At 50.3% G+C, this 21,052-nt stretch overlaps 1 protein-coding gene across 2 annotated transcripts in view; it reads right to left on the bottom strand.

Moving 5' to 3' along the window:
- Positions 1 to 1,262: 1,262 nt before the first annotated feature.
- The window catches only part of URB1 (URB1 ribosome biogenesis homolog), a 64,921-nt gene continuing 45,131 nt past the window's right edge, over positions 1,263 to 21,052 (bottom strand). Inside the window, exons 27-39 of one of the 2 annotated variants that reach the window (XM_061193993.1) lie at positions 20,423 to 20,533; positions 20,265 to 20,328; positions 18,291 to 18,462; positions 17,800 to 17,902; positions 11,218 to 11,378; positions 10,658 to 10,769; positions 8,747 to 8,853; positions 8,085 to 8,228; positions 7,000 to 7,109; positions 5,403 to 5,600; positions 3,974 to 4,215; positions 2,999 to 3,568; positions 1,263 to 1,958 (exon numbers count right to left, since the gene is read on the bottom strand). In XM_061193993.1, the coding sequence (XP_061049976.1) occupies positions 1,777 to 1,958; positions 2,999 to 3,568; positions 3,974 to 4,215; positions 5,403 to 5,600; positions 7,000 to 7,109; positions 8,085 to 8,228; positions 8,747 to 8,853; positions 10,658 to 10,769; positions 11,218 to 11,378; positions 17,800 to 17,902; positions 18,291 to 18,462; positions 20,265 to 20,328; positions 20,423 to 20,533 (2,276 nt within the window). In that variant the 3' untranslated portion in view covers positions 1,263 to 1,776. The remainder of the gene's footprint in view (positions 1,959 to 2,998; positions 3,569 to 3,973; positions 4,216 to 5,402; positions 5,601 to 6,999; positions 7,110 to 8,084; positions 8,229 to 8,746; positions 8,854 to 10,657; positions 10,770 to 11,217; positions 11,379 to 17,799; positions 17,903 to 18,290; positions 18,463 to 20,264; positions 20,329 to 20,422; positions 20,534 to 21,052) is intronic. The other variant, XM_061193994.1, reaches the window with a different exon arrangement.

Raw genomic sequence — 21,052 nt, 5'->3', positions numbered from 1 at the left:
CTATGTCACTTTATAGTTTCAGCTATTACTTCTGCAATGTTTTTTTTTATCAACTCTGAGCTCGCTTGGCTGATCTGCAGCTTTTTTAGGACGCCCAGGGCGTGCCTGCCAGGTCCCCCTCCATCCCCCACTGACAGCCACTGTTACTAAGATGGGGCGGTGCGCGCCCGGCCAGACTCGCTGACTGTGGTCAGGGGACCTGAGCCACACCTCCGACCTCCCCAAGGCCTTTCACAGACAGAGCCCAGGGAAGCGACTCCCCGGACAGGGCAGTCGGGTCCAGCAGGCAAGGCTTAAGCCCAAGTGGCAGGAGGATCCCGTGCTGTGTGACTTCATGTGACCTCTGATCTGAGACCCCCGATGGACCTAGTTCTCTAGTGCCTGACAGCCTGCCCCTGGCAGGGTGCCAGCACCATACCACAAAGCCCATAAACCTCACCCCACCCCATCCCAGGTGACTGAAAAACAAATCTGTAAGGTGAGGGCCAGGCCTGGCCTCGCCAGCCTGGGGGACAGTGGGTTAGAAGGGAAGATGGGGGAAGGGAGACTGATGGGCTCCAGAGATGCAGAAAGAGGGCAGAAAGGACCACATGGGCTTTCCAACTTGAATCTAAACGTAGGATCCTGGCTTCAGGATATTCTAAGAACATTGTTGTGGGTGTTTTGCAGGGGAGGGAATAGGGGAGGTAAATGCTCCTTGTTTTCCAGACGATGAGCCCCACTTGTGGGAAGGGGACAAATGCACAGAAGCGTTACTCTTGTCTTGGTAGAAATCTTAAGTCATTAAAAAAACCAGAGAAGAGTCTAAACAACACTGGAAGGAGACAAAAGTGTAAATGTTTAAGCTGAAACCAAGCCATTGCCAGTGCTATAAACATCACGTGGGCAAACAAACAGCGACCTCCCAGGTGGCAGACAGGGAATGCCGTGTGCTGACGTGGCACGAGGGCCCAGCAGACCCCTGGGCACCTGGGTGCGCAGGAGGGTACGTGCAGAGCTTTAAATGATCAGGACCAAATTTTATCTGGGAAACCCATGAAACTTCATATTCAACGTTCGTCAGCTACAATATCAATTAATGTAGGAATCTTAAAAGTCAAATCCTGACCTCTGAAATGCAGGTCTCTGTAGAATAAAAATAGCCTGTGATTAAATCAATTAAACAAAACACAAAAACCTAACAAAAATAGACATTTATTAACAAGTCATAAAATTCTAAATCCCCCTTTGAAACAGAATTTTTAAAAATATAGGCTGTCTTTCCAAAGCAGAAGTCAAAACAATTTTATATTTCAAGGATTTAGTGTACCATCCTTTTTATTTACTAAAATAATTTAACACAACACGGGCAGGGCTTATTTATTCAAAAAGTTACACAAAGCTTTGTTTTAAAGCCTTAAGGCAAACTTTAAACGTCTCTCTTCTTGCTCTTCTGTCTGATATATCTCTGGACACTTCAGCTTTAAAGTCCATGGATCCCTTAAGCACTCAGAAGCGCCACCTCGATTTGTGGTATTTCTTTGAGGAACAATGAGCCCCTAAGAGGAAGGGTCTTCGCTGACTGGGGCTCACGGCCCGAAGGTCCCCAAGCCCACTGTAACCGTGACTGCTTCGCACACGTGGTCCCTTGAGCTTATTATTTATCAGTCAGTTTAAATGAAGCCAACTTTTCCCGTCGGGACACCTGGTCAATATTCAGAGCTTGTCATCTCGCAGGCCTTCCATGGAAACCCTTGACTCCTAGAGCCTGGAGCCGGAAGCGCCAGCCGCAGGGGGTTAAGTGTCAGGGATCGCGGCCGCGATGTCCTTGCAGAGCCTGACGATGGCCTCCTCGTCACCACCTTCCACGTCCTCTGAGGCGTCGAGGACCATCCGGACGTGGGTCAGGAGGGTGTCTGGCCGCTGGGCCCCCAGCCAGACATCCTTGATGTACAGAGACACCAGGAACGCAGCAGTGGCTGAGGACAGGGACAAGGCCATCAGAACGCAATCCGGTCGGTCGGAAGACAAGTCACCCGCCCACATGCACGGGGCCCGGGGCTCTGCGAAGCCCCAGATGGCAGTGAGCGTGCACTGCCGTAAATTAATTCCGCCTTCGCTTGACTTCTAGGTTAACCTTTCTTGTTCATTTTAAAATTATCTTTTCACGTGATGAATGAATGTGTGTGAAATGTAAAAAAAAAGTACTACAAGTCAAGCCTCTTCCTTGGTGCTGACGACCCAGGCCAAGAACCACAACCGCAGTTTGGGAGGAGCAGCCCGGAGTCACTTCCCATCATCCCCTCAGTGGCACGGGTGAGAAGGTTTACAGGCCCAGACTCAATTCCCCGACTGCGGCCACAGGAGAGGGCAGGGCACCCCGGCTACCAGGTGAGCTCACCTGCCGCGCTGTGGGCCCCCCCCTTCCCTCTCCCCCTCGTGTCCCTCATCCCTCAGGGAAGGGTGCACCCTCCCGGATGGAGGAGCCACCTGCACATGGTCATAGCCTCCCTGCTGTCCTCCTACAGCCTTTGCTGTTCCCTCGTCTGTGCAGTCACACCTTTATTAAGTACCTGCTAAGCGCCAAGCACATAAATTGTGTGACTTGTGTGTTTGTGTGCGCACATGTGTGTGCTCTTGTGCACGTGTGCTCGAGTGTACACACACACACACACACCTGGCCACGACATGAAACATCAGTCTTCATGTGGGTAATAACGGTAGAAACTTAGGGGAGCCACTGCTCTGCAGTAGAGCGTCCCGGTGGGACACAAGGTTGTGACGAGAGCATCTTTCTCCACTGTAAGCAAAACCATCACTAAAGGTTCCTTTCACCTGAAGGCAAAGGCAGAGACTTCCTCTCCCCCTACACCAGGGCCCCGTGGCCCTCTCCCCGATCCCCAGAACCGTGGTGAGGGGCCCCCAAAGACTTACGACAGGCTCCAAGGAACAGGAGGTGCTCCCCACCCCAGGCCCCCTCCTGCATTTCTTCAGCCTCCGACCTGAGCACCAGCCTTACCTCGCGTGGCTGCATCCTCCGCGTTCAGAGAAGAGAGGTGGACGGCCTCGAGCATCGGCCAGTAGGGGCTCCCCGCGGGGCCGCGGGCCGCCCCCAGCTGCAGCATGACGGCGTTGAAGAGGCCGGCCGCGCTCTGCTCGGGCCCCGCCAGCCCCTCGGCGCCGCAGAACCGGCTGTACAGCCTGAACACACCGCTCGCCACGGCGCTGTCCTGAAGGAGGTCGGCCACGACCGCCGGCCGCGGCAAGATGCGGCTCCTGAGCCAGCCCAGGAGGCCCGCCGTCTCCACCCGGCCGAGCGGGCTCACGGCCGCGGAGCGCAGCACCCAGCCGGCCACCAGGGCGGTGACGGCGCCCACGGGGCCTGGGCCTTCGCTCTCAGGTTCGGGGTCAGGAAACGTGGGCCCCCAGTGGGTCAGGATGGACCTCAGGAGGCCCCTGCACGCCTCCAAGGTAGACGCCGGCAGCTCGGGGTCCACCACCTCCTCGCCCTCCCCGGGCCTCCGCTTCCGGCCCCGGGGGCCTCTGGCTCGGGCTGGCCCAACTGGCTTGTTCTTATCCTTGAGCATTTCTGTCTCACGCGCACACACACACACCACACAGGCACACACACGCACACACACACACAGAGAAAAGAGAAAAGGCGGTGAGACTGGTGTTCCGCCCACCCCCAAACACACACACAGATGCAGATGGTGGGGCGGCCCACGGGCTGTGCTCTCCCGGGATGCGTCCCCATGCTTGGAGCACAGTGAGTGCTCAGTGCTTCCCTGTGACCCGTCGTTACCGTTATCGTAGCAGCCGAGCGCTGGTTAGCGGCAGAGCTGGGACTCAAAGCCGGCCCCCGCCTCCCTCCCGGGCTACGAAGACGGATGGGCCCTGTCTCTAAGCTGCAGACGTGCCGCTCAGGGACGGTAAGACGCCGGCTGCTCCGCGGGGCAGCGAGCACAGCTTGGGGGGCGGGTCCGACACTCACTCAGCAGCTCCCTGACTTGGCATCTCTCCGCGGCTGCTCTCAGGTCCTCCTGGAGCCTGACGTCTCTCTCGACGAGGCTCCACTGGTGCAGGAGGACGAGGGCATCCCTGGTGGACAGCACAGTCTCGTTCACGGTGAAGCGGTTCATGTCCCTGAAGGCCTGCAGCACGGTGGCCCGGTACCTCAGCACGGAGTCGAGCGCCCCGAAGAAGCTGGTGAGCTGGGTGGAGGCCAAGGCGGGCCTGCGGGAGCCAACGCCACGGACTGAGCCAGGGCCGCCTCCTCGCCCAGCAGCCCAGGACCTCGTCCTGCAGCTCAGCACACCGTCCACCCACAGCCCGGGAGACCCTTTACAACAGACAAGAGCGTGGAGCCCAGCGCACAGCGCAGGAAACAGGGAGCCCCTCCAGGGGAGGCAGAACGGGGACCGGAGTCTGAGCTCCACCCTGGAGGCACAGAAAGCGCTCTGGAAACCGGGAGAGCTGGGCAGAGCCTGCGGTGAGGGCGCCAGCGGCCACGCTGAACAGCTCCAGGACCGCCAGCTCCTCTCCGACTCAGGAACTCTCAGCCTCGAGGGAAAAGGCTCGGCAAAGCCCGGGGCCGGCACCACCCACGGCCAAACCTGACGGTGGGCACTGCGGGGACGCACATCCCTCCGAGTTCTAAGGAATTTAAAATTCAAAACCATCTGCCTTCCACAATTTTAACATTTACGATCAGTATTCTGAATAACAATCGGTTCTCAGAGACCAATGTGTCTTTGGACAACCCCAAAATAAGAAACGGGTGCTCTGGCATGAATCCAACAATTGAATTCCGAACAACAGAAAACCAAATGCCCTGTTCCTTATCAAGACAGTTTCATTCTGAGATGACAATCCATTTGCTATCGATCCTCTGGTTTCAATCAGCATACCCCTGTTCCCAAATCAGAAATCTGAGGGCACACGGTGTATTTTCTCTAACACAGTAGAATCTGAGAAGAACTGAGCTCTCCTGAGGAAACCAAGAGTGTAATTCCAAGGGGAAAATACTGAAATTTTCAAGGAAATTCATGGATAAGGGAGCCCGTAGGCTAATGAAGGCGGAGGCGAGTTCGGGAACAGCTTAACTTTCCTAGGCTTAGATCATGGAAAATATGTTCTTTCTATAAAACATTTTGAGTGCTTGAATCCAAAAGTCCAATAGATGGTTTGCCTGCTAAAAATGATCTGGCATGACAGGCTTTAGGTTTTTCGAGTGTGCTAAGTTCTCACGGTCTTGAAAGGAACCTCCTGAAGTTGACGTGGAAAGAGGAGCAGCTGAAGTAGGTTTCCTGACGTCACCGAAGGGATGGCAGCCCCGGCCCAGAGCCTACCTGTGGAGCTGTGACTAAGGGGGGGCCCACAGGTGACCTCCAAGGGGTCATGGCCAGTGGGGAGGGGCTTACCTCAGGTGCTTCGTGAGCACGAGGAGAACGTAGAGGAACTCGTCGACCAAGTGCAGGGCGAGCAGCTTCGGGGGCTGCTGGGACCCAGGCTTGCAAGGAGGCTGCTCCCCTGCCTCCACGCCTCTGTCCCCCAGGGTGGTCACCCACAGCGTGTGCAGCAGGGAGATGAGGTTGGAGAGCAGCTGAGTCTCCAGGAACCTGAAACCAAATGTGGGCAAGTCCACTGTCTGTCACACCCTCTCCTCCCAGTGACATCTCCTGGAGGGGGTGGGCAGCAACCATGGAAGAGCCTGCGACGGTGGTGACCATCCCAAGTGGCAGACTTCTCTCCTCTCCCCCAACCATTCTATCCTCGCACCTCCCGCTGCAGCCCCCAAAGAGGGGGACACAGCATCTAAGTGAACACAGGATGTCTGCTACAGAAATGCAGCTCCAACCCAGGGCGAGGCCCCAACCCTCCTTTCTAGACAGCCAACCACCTCAGTCCCCACTAAGGGATATTCTGGAGCCGCTGTGGCACCGTAAGAAGAGCCTTCCCGCCCACGAGAACAACCCAACCCTAAAGCATAAAGGTAACAGCCAGGAACAGATAATCAGCCAATGCTGCCTTTAGATATAAGACATTACTTTCTTTCAGAGAAAAATCTTTTTAATTCTTTTTAAAAAATGCACAAAAGGAAAAAAAAATGCATGAAAGAGCCTGGATATCCCCAGGCTTATCATCATAGGTAGCTGTTTGAAAGAAAGACCCCTGCCACCAAGGGCTGTCTGCTGAGACAAGGTCGTCATCTCTTCACACAGCCTCAAACTTAGGAGAGTGTTAGGAATCAAAACCGATCGCACTATGGACTGAACTGTGTCCCCCGCCCCATTCAGACGGCTGAAGCCCTAACCCCACTGGGACTATATTTGGAGGTGGGGCCTTTGGGAAGCCATTAGGTTTAGAAGTCATGAGGATGGAGCCCCCATGATGGGATTAATGTCTTGTAAGAAGAGAAAGAGACCAGAGCTCTCTCATTCTCTCCCTGGTCATGTGAGGACACAGTCGGCAGTGTGTACGCCAGGAAACGAGCTCTCGCCAAACCCAACCATGCTGGCCCCCTGATCTCGGACTTCCAGCCTCCAGAAGGCGAGAAAATGAAACTGCATCGTTTGAGCCACCCGGTGACAGCAGCCCCAGTAACAAGACAAACACCCACTCCAGCCCTCGACGCCGCTCCGGCACCGGCTCTTCGCAGAGCACCTTGACCCTGGGCGGGAGTGGAGTGCGAACCCAATCACCGCACGAGCGTTCCTGAAACAGGAGCTCCCTGTTTCTGCCTCAGGAAGGGCAGAGACCTTGAAACCTCGGATGGGGGACCCCACTCAAGGGGAGGAGCCTGGACCTGGCACAAGAGACGGAAAGGTGGTGTAGAGGATGCTGTTTCGGGAACACAGATTCTCCGGGACACTTCCAGCAGACACGAGAGACGGCAGGAGGCGCCACGGTCTCCGCGTCACCTCCTTCTGCTTGACGCACAGCACACACACTCTCTTGCTCTCACACACACACACACACACACAGACACACACACACACACACAGACACGGTGCTTACTTGCTCTCCAGGATGTGCAGGATCCACGTTAAGAGGCTGTAATCCCGCAGGATCTCATAGGCAGATTTGGCATCCCGGGCAGCATTCTGCAGAATTTCCAAAATCCAATTCTGCAAACCCAAAACAAAAAGTTGCTCTTCAGTGGGAAAACCTGACTTACTTGATCCAGGGGACACTTTAAAAAATAGAACGGTATGTTCCAATTACAGGTGGTAGCTGCACATGACGTCTGCTAAGTCTATAAGAGTGGTGGCCATGTGGGACCACCATTCCCCACAATGACAGCCAGAGGACACAGACGGTCACAGCGAGCTCGGGCCCGGGGACGCCCACCCGCTAATCCGTCACAAGCAGAGACACAGCATGGAAGCCACACGGCCCGCATCTGGGGCAGCCTGAGTGGGGAGGAGGGCGGACCCATTTCTAGCCCAGCCATGAACTGCTGGCGGCTCATTCATTGCCTTGATTTTACCACCTGGAGAGGACAGAAAGATGGGACTCCTGCTGGAACTGTTAACTGGGTGCTTTAGAGTTCTCACGTGCTGTAAAAAACAGAAATCTACCGTACTCGAATTCGGTTTACTCAGACTCACTGCTATTTACCCACGTTTTACAGGATACCAGAAGCAGAAGCTGACCGGGCTACAAGTTAATCAAAATACTGATGAATTCTCCTAGTTACGTCTCACGCGACGTGAGCTCTGGCTCCAGGGGCAGAGCTAATGGGCAGACTCCCTCCTCAGCTGTGAGGCAGGCAGTTTCGACTCCCGACTCATTTTCCCAGCCGAGTTTTGATAACCTGCAGCTTCTGTGCATCATGAGACAACCTGGTGGCTCGGGCGTGTCTCCAAGCACCTCAGTCATTTATGGGGTGACGTGTTTCTAGAGCTCTCAGCCGTTCCAGAGCCACCTGGGTACGCATTGCCTCCCTCCCTCTCCACAGGCCCTGCCCCCAGGCCAGGGCCCCGGAAGCTAATGTAGAATCGGGAGGCCAGGCTGGGTGAGACTCCATGGGGACTTGACCGGCAGATGGAACCCCGAGCAAGGGCCCAGGCCTCAGCCCCCCAGGAGCGCTGGCCGCCGACCTGGGCCACGTCGTCGCAGAGCGGGCTGCTGAAGAAGGACAGGACGATGTGGAGGACGCCCCGCCGGGCGCACAGCTGGTAGCAGTACTTGTCCCGCATGCCCTGGCGCAGAAGCCCAAACATCCACTCCCGCTCCGTCTTCTGCTGTAACCCAAGCAACCAGGAAACTATCGTTAAGTAAGTGAAGGCCTTTCCCCCTGAAAACTCTTCAAACGCCGGTACTTTCAACTGGGGGCAAAGGCTGCAGCACGGCTGCCCCCACCCTCCATTTCTGGGTATGTTATTAAAAATCCTCCATCTCCTCTCTGCTTCCATTTCTCCAGGTCAGGAATAAGGCACCAGGTCAAGTTTACACAGTGAACTGTGCTAGCTCACAGGGGGTGTTCTGTAAAAGCACATTAGTATTCAACCCAGTGATTCACCAAAAAATACAACGAGGATGCCATGACTCGAGGCCTCTGGAGTAGTCTGTGAGGTCTGAGAAGCCACCCAAGAATCAAGGTGTGGAATGGGAAGCGTTTCCACACACAGGCCCGCCTGGGCCCCAGCTCCACCCCAGCCTGTGCTCTGTAGCTGACAGTCTCCTCGGGGAAACGTCAGCGCAGTGGCTGAGCATCCCATTTAGGAGTCTTTCCAGGACCCCGAGGACCTCAGAGCATTACCTCGAAGTCCGAGCTGTAGAAGAACTGGTAGAAGCCTGGAACTTTGTTCATGTTCAGGTACTCATGGGACAGCAGGAACTTGTTGACCTTCAAATACATGTGCTCCTCTGTGAACGCAAGCAGACAGTCACTCACCATAGCGCCAACAGGACACCCCGTGGCCAGCTGGAGTAGGGGAGCAGGGCCCTGGGGGCGGTCAGACATAAATCCCTGCCCCCTCGGGGCTTTCCAATCCTTATCCAGGTTATTAGTTCTCAAGAATTAAAACGCAGTTAAGACACCTTAGTTCTACACAGCATAAGGGCTTCTCTCGCGGCCCAGGAACCACGTGAGGATGTCCAGTCCTTCGGAGACGTCACCCCTCCCCAGGCATCAGCCCACTGCCTAAACTCTAATCAGCTGGTGGGGAGAGTGGGGCCTGGCCACACTTCAGACAGCACAGGGCTAACACCCAGCCCATCGGCCTCCCACTGAGCAAACTGCCACAGCAAAGGGGGCTCACACGTGCCCTGAGTCACTTGGCTCTCGAATGCAATGGGGCCGACACCTCCTCCCCTGGTCCCAACCCTGGACCACTGATGCTGCCCTGTGCTCCAACCCCGACATGAGGTCTGATGTGGGACAGCTTGCTTGGGGGGCACAGACTGGATGGGAGGCCAAGACCATCCACCGTGACCTCTGCTGGGGTATTTTCACAGAAGAGTTTGTTTTTTTGGAGTCTAAATGGCTAATTACCTTCTTTCCTCCCGTAATTTCTAAGGTAAGGAGAAAACCATGTAATAAAAATGATACGGGGGGACTTCCCTGGTGGCGCAGTGGTTTAAGAATCCGCCTGCCAACGCAGGGGACACGGGTTCGAGCCCTGGTCCGGGAAGATCCCACATGCCGCGGAACAACTAAGCCCATGCGCTGCAACTACTGAGCCTGCGCTCTAGAGCCCGTGAGCCACAACTACTGAGCCTGCGCTCTAGAGCCCGTGAGCCACAACTACTGAGCCTGCGCTCTAGAGCCCGTGAGCCACAACTACTGAGCCTGAGCTCTAGAGCCCGTGAGCCACAACTACTGAAGCCCGCGCGCCTAGAGCCTGTGCTCCGCAACAAGAGAAGCCACCACAATGAGAAGCCCTCGCACCGCAATGAAGAGTAGCCCCCGCTCGCCACAACTAGAGAAAGCCCACGCGCAGCAACAAAGACCCAACGCGGCCAAAAAAAAAGATACAGAGCAGGTGAAAATCAAATCTGAATTCTAACAGCAACTTGACTACAGATTGACCGTGGGGCCTTGAATAAGCTATTTAACCTTGGGGGCCCCAGCTGGGAGGCTGTTTCCTCATCTAAAAACAACCATGTTACCTCCAAAGAACCCTGTGGTCCCTAACGTTATCAACATTCTATGACTTTTCACTAATTACCAAAAAAAAAAAAAAAGAGGTCCTACGATAGACTGACTTGTGCTCACACTACCTCGGCAGTGCCCTGCTGCGAGGAACAAAGCACAGCCGTGTTCCATGCCCTGGGTGACACCTGCACTGGGACCCACAGGCCGCTTGTCCTCTAGCTGGTGAGCTACACTGATGCTGACCCCCGAGCTCAGAGCGGCAGCTGCCAGCACGGACGGGCCTCCGTGTCAGGTCCCCCTAAGCGCTCACGTAGGGATCCGTGACGCCCTCGAGCAGTCCCTTTGGTGGGAGCTGTGACCTGCTTTTACCACAGCTTTATACCCCTACAGGCAAATACGAATACATAATCTTCCCCCATCGCACACACTGTGCTGCGCCTTGCGCGTGTGACCCTGATCCGTCTCCCTCACGTGTGCGGTGGGCTGGTTATGCCTGCGGGATGAACGCCTCCAAGTGGCCTCGCTCAGCCTCAAAATTTCCACCTCACCCCAACCTGATTCTGTCAGTGGCACCTGGTCTCAAAATTTGCAAGGCTGCTTTGGCGATGAAGAGAGTCAAGGTGAAGGTGAGTCTCATGTTCTTAGTTCGGATGCCGTTCCGGACTACGTCCAACAGGTACAGCACCTTCAAACCAGGAAAAAGGGGGAAAACAAAAAAAAGAGAGAATCTGCAGAACGGCTGTGATCAGCCTTACCTTGTACAGCCTAAACCACGGCTTTGCAGACTGGCCGGCTCCTCACACCCCAGGGACCACCCAAGGTGACGCCTGTCCCCACCACCTCAGGGCACAGTTTCCGAGGCTGTGTGTGTCCTGGGTGACAGCTGCCGTCACCCCTGAATTCAACAGAAATTAGAACTGCTCTGCCCACCACGACACAAGAAGACCACTTGTAAGGGGAGACCTCTCTCCATCTCCTGGGGCTGAGGACCCGAGACAGCCTCAGACATCACCCCCACTCCCCCAGCAGGGGACAGACTTTGTCCTGTATCAGTCTCCCGGCAACACCTCCGATCTCCTTAGGAAATCCTTCCACCAGGCCGGGCGGAGAGCCGTCCCCTCAGCCCCGCTCACCTGGGGCTGCTCCCGGAAGCGTGCCCCCTCCAGCTGTGAGTAGTAGGCTGCCAGCACGGAGTAGGCCGCGGCTCGCATCGGGGGGTCGTAGCTGCTGAGGGCTGTGACAGTTAGGCCCAGAGCATTTGAATCCACAAATTTCCGACAATCCACCACAAATTCTGAGGGAAATAAAATACAGCATTAACTACACACACACACACACGCTATGATTCCGTGATGCTTGTGCAACACAGAGAATTCCATTTGCTCTTGCATCTTACCACCATCAGCTACGTGTGCGTGCTAGGTACAAGAAATGCAAGTCTTCCTCCTGCTCCTCTTAACTTCTGCTAAAGCCGGATAAAAGACTATCTCCCCTTCCATGGCAATAATCACATGCCTTCAGTTTCTAAGATGCTTGTAAATCCCAAGAATCCCAGGAATCTTTCATTACTTCTCACAAATACCCAGTGAGCCAGAGATCAGAGGTGACATTTGGACACACCACTGAGATCCCAGCATGCGGAGGCCTGGGGGACACAACCAGAGGGTCAGCAGAAAAAGCCGGCTCTCGGGTCTACCCTGTTCAGCCCTCGGCCTCTGAGTTCCTACCTACAAACACGGCCAAGGAAAATACATAAGGCGGCGATGCTGGGAGATACAGCCAATGCGAACTGGTCTGAGCTGGCCTATAGATTTTACGAAGGATTAACTTATATCCACTCTGCAACCCTAGTTCTTTCTTCAAACAAATGACAGAAATCTCACAGAAGAGCGGCTCACCAAGCCTGAACAAAAGCTACAGCCCAGAGCTTGCTGGCTGATATTCTCTCATCACCTGTGAGGCCCTGAAAAACTCACGTTACTCCAGGAGAGGATGTGATGGGAGAGAAGGTCAGATACATGAGGGGACCCACTTGATCACACCTGCAATTCAGGACACTTCAAATCCTCTTTAACAAAAACCCAGGCCTTTTTACAATATAAATACTGTCAAGAAAAACCTCAGAACAGGGATAGGTCAACCTGGGGAGGGTGAGATGAATTGGGAGATTAGGTTTGACATACATACATTGTAAATCAACTATACTTCAATAAAACAAAAAACCAAACAAACAAAAAGAAAAATGCACTAGATGGGCTGATCAGCAGATTAGACATTGAAGAAAAAAAGAACAGTGAACCTGAAGACAGCAACAGAATCTAACCAAACTGAAACACAGAGAGAAAAAAGAACTTTAAAAACATGAGCATCAGTGAGCTGTGGGACAATTTCAAGCAGGCTAATACATGTATAACTAGAGTCCCTAAAAATGAAGAAATAATGGCCAAAACTTTTCCAAATTTGACAAAACCACAAACCTACAAGCCCAAGAAGCTCAATGAACACCCCAAACACAAAAAATATTAAAAAAATTACACCCAAGCTTATCATAATCGAATTGCTTGAAACTGGTGATTAAAAAAATCTTAAAAGTGGTCAAAAAACATAGAGCGGAACAAAGATAAGAACACTGTTTCTTGTTAGAAACAATGCAATCCAGAATCAAGGTGGCAACATCTTTAAAGTACAATAAGAAAAAAACCTGTCAACCGAGAATTTCCTACCCCATGAAAATCTTTCAAAAGTTAAGACTAAAAGCTGAAAGAATTGATCACCAACAGCCTTGAACTATAAGAATTCTTAAAAGCATTTTGAGGAGAAGGAAAATGATAGAAGATGGAAATCTGGACCTACACAAAGGAATGAAGAGAACAAGGAATGATAACTATGGGGTAAACAAAATATTTAAATCCCTTTAAAAGGTAATTGACAGTCTGAAGCCAAAACAACCACATATTGTAGGCTTTTTAACATTTATCAATAGATGGAAAATGTATGATAATTATAATGCAAAGCCAGGAGGGGAGAGATATATACTATTGTAAGGTGCTTCTACTATCCACGAAGTGGTATAATCTCACTTGAAAGTAAACCACAATAAATTGAAGACGTATACCATAAACCCTAAAGCAACCAACACACACATGCACACAAACACACATATATACACACACACACACGTACATATGCTGACAAGCACACACACAAATTACAGCTAAAAGCCAAAATAGAAAATAAAGTGGAATCAGATCGATAATCACATTAAATGTAAATGGTGTATACATTCCAATTAAAAGGCAGAGATGGTCAGATTGGATATAAAAACAAAACCAAAGTATACGCTGTCTACAAGAAACCACTTTTAACCTCAAGATGCAGATTTTAAGTAAAAGGATGGAGTGGTGATCATTTTGAAATGTAGAGAAATAGGTAATCACTATGTTATGCACCAGGAACTAACAGTGTTGTAGGTCAACTATACTTGAAAACAACAAACAAACAAAGCCATAGGAAAAGAGATCAGATTTGTGGTCACCAGAAGCAGGAGGTAGGAGGAGGGAAAATGGATGAAGGCGGTCAAAAGGCACAAACTTCCAATTATAAGATAAATAAGTACAAGGGATGTAATGTACAACATGGTAAATATAACTAACACTGCCGTATGTTGTATATGAAAGTTGTTAAGAGAGTAAATGCTGAGTTCTCATCACAAGGAAAAAAAATTTTTATATTTCTTTAATTTTATATGTATATGAGATGATGGATGTCCACTAAACTTACTGTTGTAATCATTGCATGATGTATGTTAAGTCAAATCACTATGTCGTACACCTTAAACTTATACAGTGCTGTATGCCAATTATATCTCAATAAAACTGGAAGGGAAAAAAAAGTAAAAGGATGGAAAAAGAATAATCAGAAGACTCTTGGGCTCTAACAGCTTATGGACTAAATTTTCTCATTTCTAACAAGTGACTACTTTTGATGGGAGGGGGAAAAAATTCCAAATGCTTTACAAAGCATCAAACTGAGGGATAAAATTATATTGTTTTGGAAAAGATGAGATACGTTTAAGATACACCTACATACCTACATAACAAACACACATAAATGGAATAAATCTGGAAAAGAGAACACTCTAAACATTTAATATTACACTCACTAAAAATAGCTAGTACTTAGCAGGGATATTTTTAGTAATCACTGACACTCTCTAAGACAAAAGGATTTTCCACGTGCCCATGAGGAAAAGTCAATTTCATGTTCTGTGGTCATCTCTGTTATTCTCCGGAAGTCTTGGCTTTGTAACGTGTATGGAAAAGAGCTGCCCTTGAGTGTTGAAAACATAATAGGCTATCAAAAAATAGTTATAAATACCATTCTCTTTGTTTTAAGAACCTCATAAATAGAAATTTGGCCCTGTGATAACAGATTTTCAAACCAAAATGGCTTAACCAGGACAATTATCAAGGATTAAAAGAAAAAGCACCCCACGTTTTACGGGCTTTGGCGGCAGTGCAGCTGTGCTGCCAGAGCATAAACAGCTGTTCGTCACGCCTCCTCTCACACCATCTCCTGGAGGCGGCCTGGCCAGGGAGGTTCGTCACAGGGAGGGGTCCGTGGAGCCTGTGTCCAGTGGTCTGGTGAGAACCGCACATGGGCCTCCCTGTTCTGTGAGCTAGGAGCCAAAGAGTTCAGCCCGGTTCTCTTGAGGACAAGAATTTGCTGTGGAAAAAGCATTTGTCACTGCCATTGCTAACAGCCTTGGCTGGCCCTGCTTTTCAGCCAAGGACTCAAAGAAAAGAAGCAGTAAGGTTAAGAAAACAGGTTCCATTTTCAGCAAAGGGTTGACATGGAGCAGTGAGACTAGTTTCTCTGAAGCCTGGCCACCACACATACAAACTAATCACACACCCAATTTACGACTACAGAATGTTTAGCAATACTTGGACCCAGGTGCCACTGCAGGAAGTAAAAACATGCTGTGGAGAACTTCTGCTACACACAGCATGGATGAAATCTCACACATATAACGTGGATAAATGAAGCTGAAACAAAGAATATAAAGTGTTTAATGCCAGTTACATAAAGTTCAAATACAGGACACTGGTCCCTACTGGGGAGGAAGGGGCCTGAGGAAGAGCTGCCTATTATGTTCTGTTCCTATCTGGCCAGTGGTTTCACCAAAACTTGAGCCATACATATATGATTTGCACTGGTTTCTATACATCACACTTCAATAAAAGTTTACTTAAAACATTGTTCATGTTTAGCTATCCACCAGGGCAACAGTAAATGGAATAGTAACTTTTTAAAAAATAATAAAATGAGGAAAAAGATTCGTGACTTAATTCAACCACAGTAAACCTTTGGCCATTATGCTGTTCACAGATTTCTGTTCTGTTCAACTTATCATTTTACTGCTAGGAATTTTCCTCTCCTGTTGAACTGGTATACTTCCTTTTATCAGATGATGAAATTTGTTTAAAATATTACGCTTCCATTTTTTTTTGTTCTGGATTATAAGTAGCCCAGAGCAAAATTTAATGAACCTAGTTTTTCTTGGTTTGCTTGTTTGTTTTGCATATCTGTTTCCCTATCCACTTATATGCTTTTTAAAATTTTCTACTTCACCGTGAATGATTTTGGTGTAACCAGTATTTTAAGCTACTGCAAATCCTTTCTGGGTAGACACGCTCTGCAAATTTTTCTACCTGTATTATACCAATAAAATGTAAAAGCGGCGGTATTTGGAGATTTCCCTAACTTGAAAGAGCATTTACTAGTTACCTCTCTTCACAAAAGGCCTTCCAGATCCTGTCCTTCCCCCTTACCCCGACTATTCAAGATTCTGGGAAAAACACTGTCATGATTTTTACTATTTCTCTACTGTTTTCCAAGGCTTTGCCTTCTGTCTCCTAAAAGCTCTACTGAAAGAGCAACAGACTAAATGATTTGTTATAATTCACTAAAGTTGCATCATATTTTTAGACTGTGGAAAATCTATTTTCATGTTTGATGAGAAACAGACTTAGCCAGCACTGCCAAGACCTGGGGGGAATCAAAGAGCGTAGTAGATGTGCCTCACTTAGCCGCTGCTAATAGCCACCAGGGCAGTTAAGATATCTGCTGGCCATCATCATCATCTGACATTTGCATGAAATGAAATGTCCCTGCTCTCTTGCAAAGAAACTCGGGCTCAGCCACAGAACCCAGTGTTCGTGGAGAGGCTAGTCTCTGAGAACACAGCCCTCTCAGCTTTCTGTTAGGAACTAAGGGCAGTGCTGGAGGGTCAGCAAATCCATAAGGTAGAGCATTTGAGTATAAAAAGACCATCAAGTTTAAAAGGGGAGAAAACAGGGCAATCAGTGAGGCACGGTTTCCTGGTGCACCTAATCTACACGGCCAGCACAACCAGGAGGGAGGAGGAGTTAGGGAGCCCCTCAGGCATCACGCTGGCTGGTCGCCACTGGGCATCAGAGGGACCCTAATACAGAGGAAGGACGAGGCTCCCGCTTGGTGCCAGTGGAGGCCACGTGAGGAGCAGTAATGGCCACTCCTGCCCTCCCAGCCAGGAAGTGTCAGTGCAGGGGCGCCGGGACTCCCCAGCCCGGCAGTAACGGGGAGGAAGGACGAGGAGGAGAGATGGAGGATCGACAAATGGGGACAGGATCAGAATATCCATAGGCGAAAAAATGAAGCCGGACCTAAACTTCACACCTTATACAAAAATTAACTCAAAATAGGCCACAGACTTAAATGTAAAACCTACAACTATAAAACTTTCAGAAATAAACATGGGAGTTCTTTAGGATGGAGCGATGGGCAAAGAGTTCTTAAGACCTGACACCAAAGCATGACCCATAAAAGGAAAAACTGATAAACTGGACTTCATCAAAATTGAAAACTGCTGTTCTTTGAAAAACTCTGTTAAGAAGGTGAAAAGATAAGCTACACAGTGGGAGAAAATATTTGAAAATCACATATCAAACAAAGGACTAATAGGTACAATATATAAAGAAAACTCAACAGTAAAAACAAACAAACAAAACCTATTAGAATAAATGGGCAAAAGATGTGAACTGACGTTTTACCAAAGAGGATTACAGATGGTAAATAAGCCACAAGATGTTCATCATCATTAGCCATTAAGAAAATGCAAATTCAAACCACAGTGAGATAGCACTACACACCAATCACCGACAAAATGCCCCAAACCAACAGACCTGACCAGCCTGGGAATCAGACGCTGGTCTTTACCAGTGTGTACTGATACACGTTTCTGTTCTTTCTGTCTCTCCGAAGCATTCACCCACAAAGATTCCCACCCTCAGGGTGGCAGACACAAAATGCAATTTCAAAAATATACTTAAACCAAGAAAAAGCCAACCTTAGCAGGCTCTCACTCATTGTCAAAGACAAAATCTCTCATTTCTGCTGGTATGTGACCACTATTCAGTGAAAATTCAGAAAAGGCTCTTGTCATTAAAATTAGGAAGACATCAAAGGGACACTCCCAGATTTTAAAATTATAATTAAAAAAAAAATCACTGTGTATTCAAAACATTAACTGTTACTTTGCTGAAAATCACTGGAATGGAAAGGTGAGAAGGCAGCTGAAGATCCTTCAAGAATTATTTTCAAGATTAAGGTCCTAATTCGGTAATTATAGTAATAATCATGCCCCCTCAACCCACCCCGAAGGCTGCAATTACCTGGCCTGGTCAATTCACTGAAGAGATGGAGGAGGAAACAGGGGTCATAAAGGTCACTGAGATCCATCGTGCTCCTGTCTTTAAATATCGGTTCCTGTGTGTCCTGAAATAGCCCGAGACAAACAGAAACGTGTGGTTCGACTGCGTAAGTGTAACACCATGTGAATGTTTACCCACTGTTACCTAGAGTTCAAATTATTTTGAATATTCAAGCCCATTAAAAAATGGTTCTATTAAAAAAAAACAACAACGGTGCTTGTACATGAAATTATACCTTTGATATTTGCCTTTGTGGAAAGAAGTTATAAAAGAAACAAGTATGGCCAGTGCTGAAAAGTTCTGAAGCTGGGTGGTGGGTATATGGGTCCTGTCTCTGTACCTTTGCAGATGGTTGGAATTTTACTTATAAAAAGTTAACAAATCACAAGAAAAGCAGTGCTTGTATTTTACAGCAGCTAAAACCTGACGGCTTCCCCCTGGGCCCCCCGCACCTCGGGGGGCAGCAGCCTCCGGTTCTGGGGGAAGTGGAGGACAGTCTTCATCATGCGGTCCGGATCCAGCAGGCGGAGGATGTCCCCGACGCTCGGCTGCTGCCACAGTGACTTGCCCAGGCTCTGGCACGTCTTCTGATGCTCCACGGCCGCTGGGCCCCAGGGCAGCAGCCTAGAGCCGGACGGGAAAGCAGACTGGTCACAGGGCCCCATCGGGAACAGCGGTGCCGATGGTGATGATGGCACCACAGGTAGCTTTGTCGAGCAGCTAGCATGCCAGGCACTGAGTACATGTCCTGTGTTGTATCATTTAATCCCCATCATAACTTAGGGGGAAGGTGGGAGTGATGGAGAGGTTGACAATGATGAGGGTGGTGTGACAGTGTCGGGGGATGATGGAGGCCAACACGTACGGAGAGTTTATGATGTGCCAGGCACTATTCTAAGCCTTTCAGGTGTATTCATTTCACTTAAATCTGCACAGCTATCCCATAAGGTAGGTACTATTATCATCCCTATTTTGCAAATGCGGGAAGAGAGACACAGAGAGGATCTGGAACGTTGCTCAGCTGGTCCCCTGCCCAGCTGGTAAGTGGCAGAGCAGGAATTCAAATTTGGGGAGTCTGGCTCCAGAGTCTGTGCTGGACACAGCAGCAGAACCCTGGCAGCTCAGCGATGCTCTACCGATACAAACCTTTCCTCGCTGCCACGGGGCCGTGAGCGCACCAGGTCCACCTGCACAGCCTTTGTGCCGCCCCCAGTCCCCATGGCAGCCGCCCAGAGAGGTCACCTTGCCTTCCTCCTGGAAAGCGACTGAACCCGTCCACGCCCAGGGCACCCTCGTGTGACTTCCATTAACCTGAGAGGGGGTTCTGAGGCCGCGGGGGGTGGGTAGGACGGCTCGCTCTTCACCGTGAGGGAGACTGCTTCTGTTTTCTCTCCTCTCCCTCATGTACACAGGGGCTGTTTATTCCAGAAAGAATACAACTGACACAGCACCACCTCCAAGGCAGTAAGTGGGTGAGGCCACGAGGGAAAGGGAGAGACAATGTTTATTCATGACCTGGGCTCTTTTAAGAGGCAGAAAATGGTTCTCTTTACTGTTTTTTTTCGGCGGGGGCGGGGGGCTTCTAGGCTAATACATCTTTAATCTTTAAAAAAAAAAAAAAAAAGAATTCTACAAGGGAAATATTTTTTTCCCTTCCCTGCAGAGTTCTCCTGAACTATTTTTCTTGACCCAGTAAGCTTACTTCCTGTCTCAGCACACAAAGCTCTTCTTTATGTACTGGGCAGATGCTGGGGTGCTGGTCCCAAATTAAGGAGAAAAGAAACTAGGGCAGCAAAGAGAATCTCAGATGCTGTCTATGAATAGCTTAACCCCGGCCCTTGCAGAGCTCAGGCAGGGCCCAAAGGGAGAGGCATCAGCCCAGCCCCTCAGGGCCCAAAGCTGCGCTGGCCAAGGAGCAAGCGGCCCCTGGGAACCCAGGAGAGACAGACAGACAGACAGACACAGAGACAGACAGACAGGAAAGAGACAAATCCAGGGACAGACACCGCGCGCGTGTGCACGCGCACACACACACACACGCACACACGCACGCAGACAAGGAAGAGGGCGGAATTAACATCCAGCCAGCGCTCCTCAGTCTTTTCCCAGATCCCCACCTAAGTCACTCCCACCTAAAGGAAGGCACCAAGAGAAAGGTTTTCAGAAGAGTCAACTAAATGACCCCCAGGTCAGGAGTGAGTCCGAGGGCAGGTCTGTGACAGACACACACTGTCAACAAGTGAGGTGGCCCAGCCCAGACAGGCCCGGCCATCGGGGACCATCCTCCCAGTGAGAGGCCAGAGCAGCCCACGCTGGCAATAGTGTGTGAGCCGAGGGGTCCACCCAGCCCCCCCTTTTCCCTTGGGGGAGCTCACTGGGTGGGGCCTTCAAGGCCTGCCGTTCTCACCTCCAGGCCCAGCGCTCACCTGAAGTTGACCAGGCTATGGTTGTTCTGTTCGTAGGCCCGCAGGAGAAGTAAGATCTTCTGGTCTAAAGTCAGTTGAGGGTCGGTTTAGAAAGCTTCCTGGTGACCCCCCGAGACCTTATACGCTCTGATCACACCGCCCGGTCCCTGCACCCTCACCCAGGACGCTGAGAGAGGCTCCGTAGGCCCCGAGGAGCACGGCGAAGTGGCTGCTCTCGCAGACAGAGGGACACAGCCTCACTGCCACCGACATCAGGTCCACCAGCGCTTCTGGAAGAAAAGAACACTGCGATGCCCAGCAATACGGGGGATGGGCACATGCAGAGTAAAAGTGGAGAAGGAAGCACTTCAGCAAACACAAATGCTTGAGATATCCTTCTCTAGACAACACTGGTCCGAGGACTGTACCTGGTCCCTTCCCTGCTTCTTCCTTTTTTAAAATAAACACATCTTTGACGAGGCTGCCATCAGCCTCTCCAAGGCCCCTCCCAAACTTTAAGCATTTTACTCCATGATTATGTTACCAAAATCTCTAATATTTCTACTTCTGCCTGAAAGCGGGGAGCGTTTCTACTTTTTCTACTGCCTGTACCAGGAACTTGGGTAAGGGTTCTCTCCAGTTTAGCAGTTTATTACAGACCAGCTCTGCAGTGATTCCTAACAGTTTGGGGATGTCAATTTTGTCTCTAAACAGGGTATGGCTTCGGGAGGGCAGGACCCCTCAGACCTCTGCCATCTCCCACAGCCTTCGCCATGCTAACGTAAACGCTCACCAAACTGACTAGGGAA

This window comes from Eubalaena glacialis, chromosome 6, assembly GCF_028564815.1.
Source record: "Eubalaena glacialis isolate mEubGla1 chromosome 6, mEubGla1.1.hap2.+ XY, whole genome shotgun sequence".
Classification (NCBI taxonomy): Eukaryota; Metazoa; Chordata; class Mammalia; order Artiodactyla; family Balaenidae; genus Eubalaena; species Eubalaena glacialis.
The sequence above is the reverse complement of the archived record's forward strand: the minus strand, read 5'-3'. Positions and strand labels throughout refer to the sequence as shown.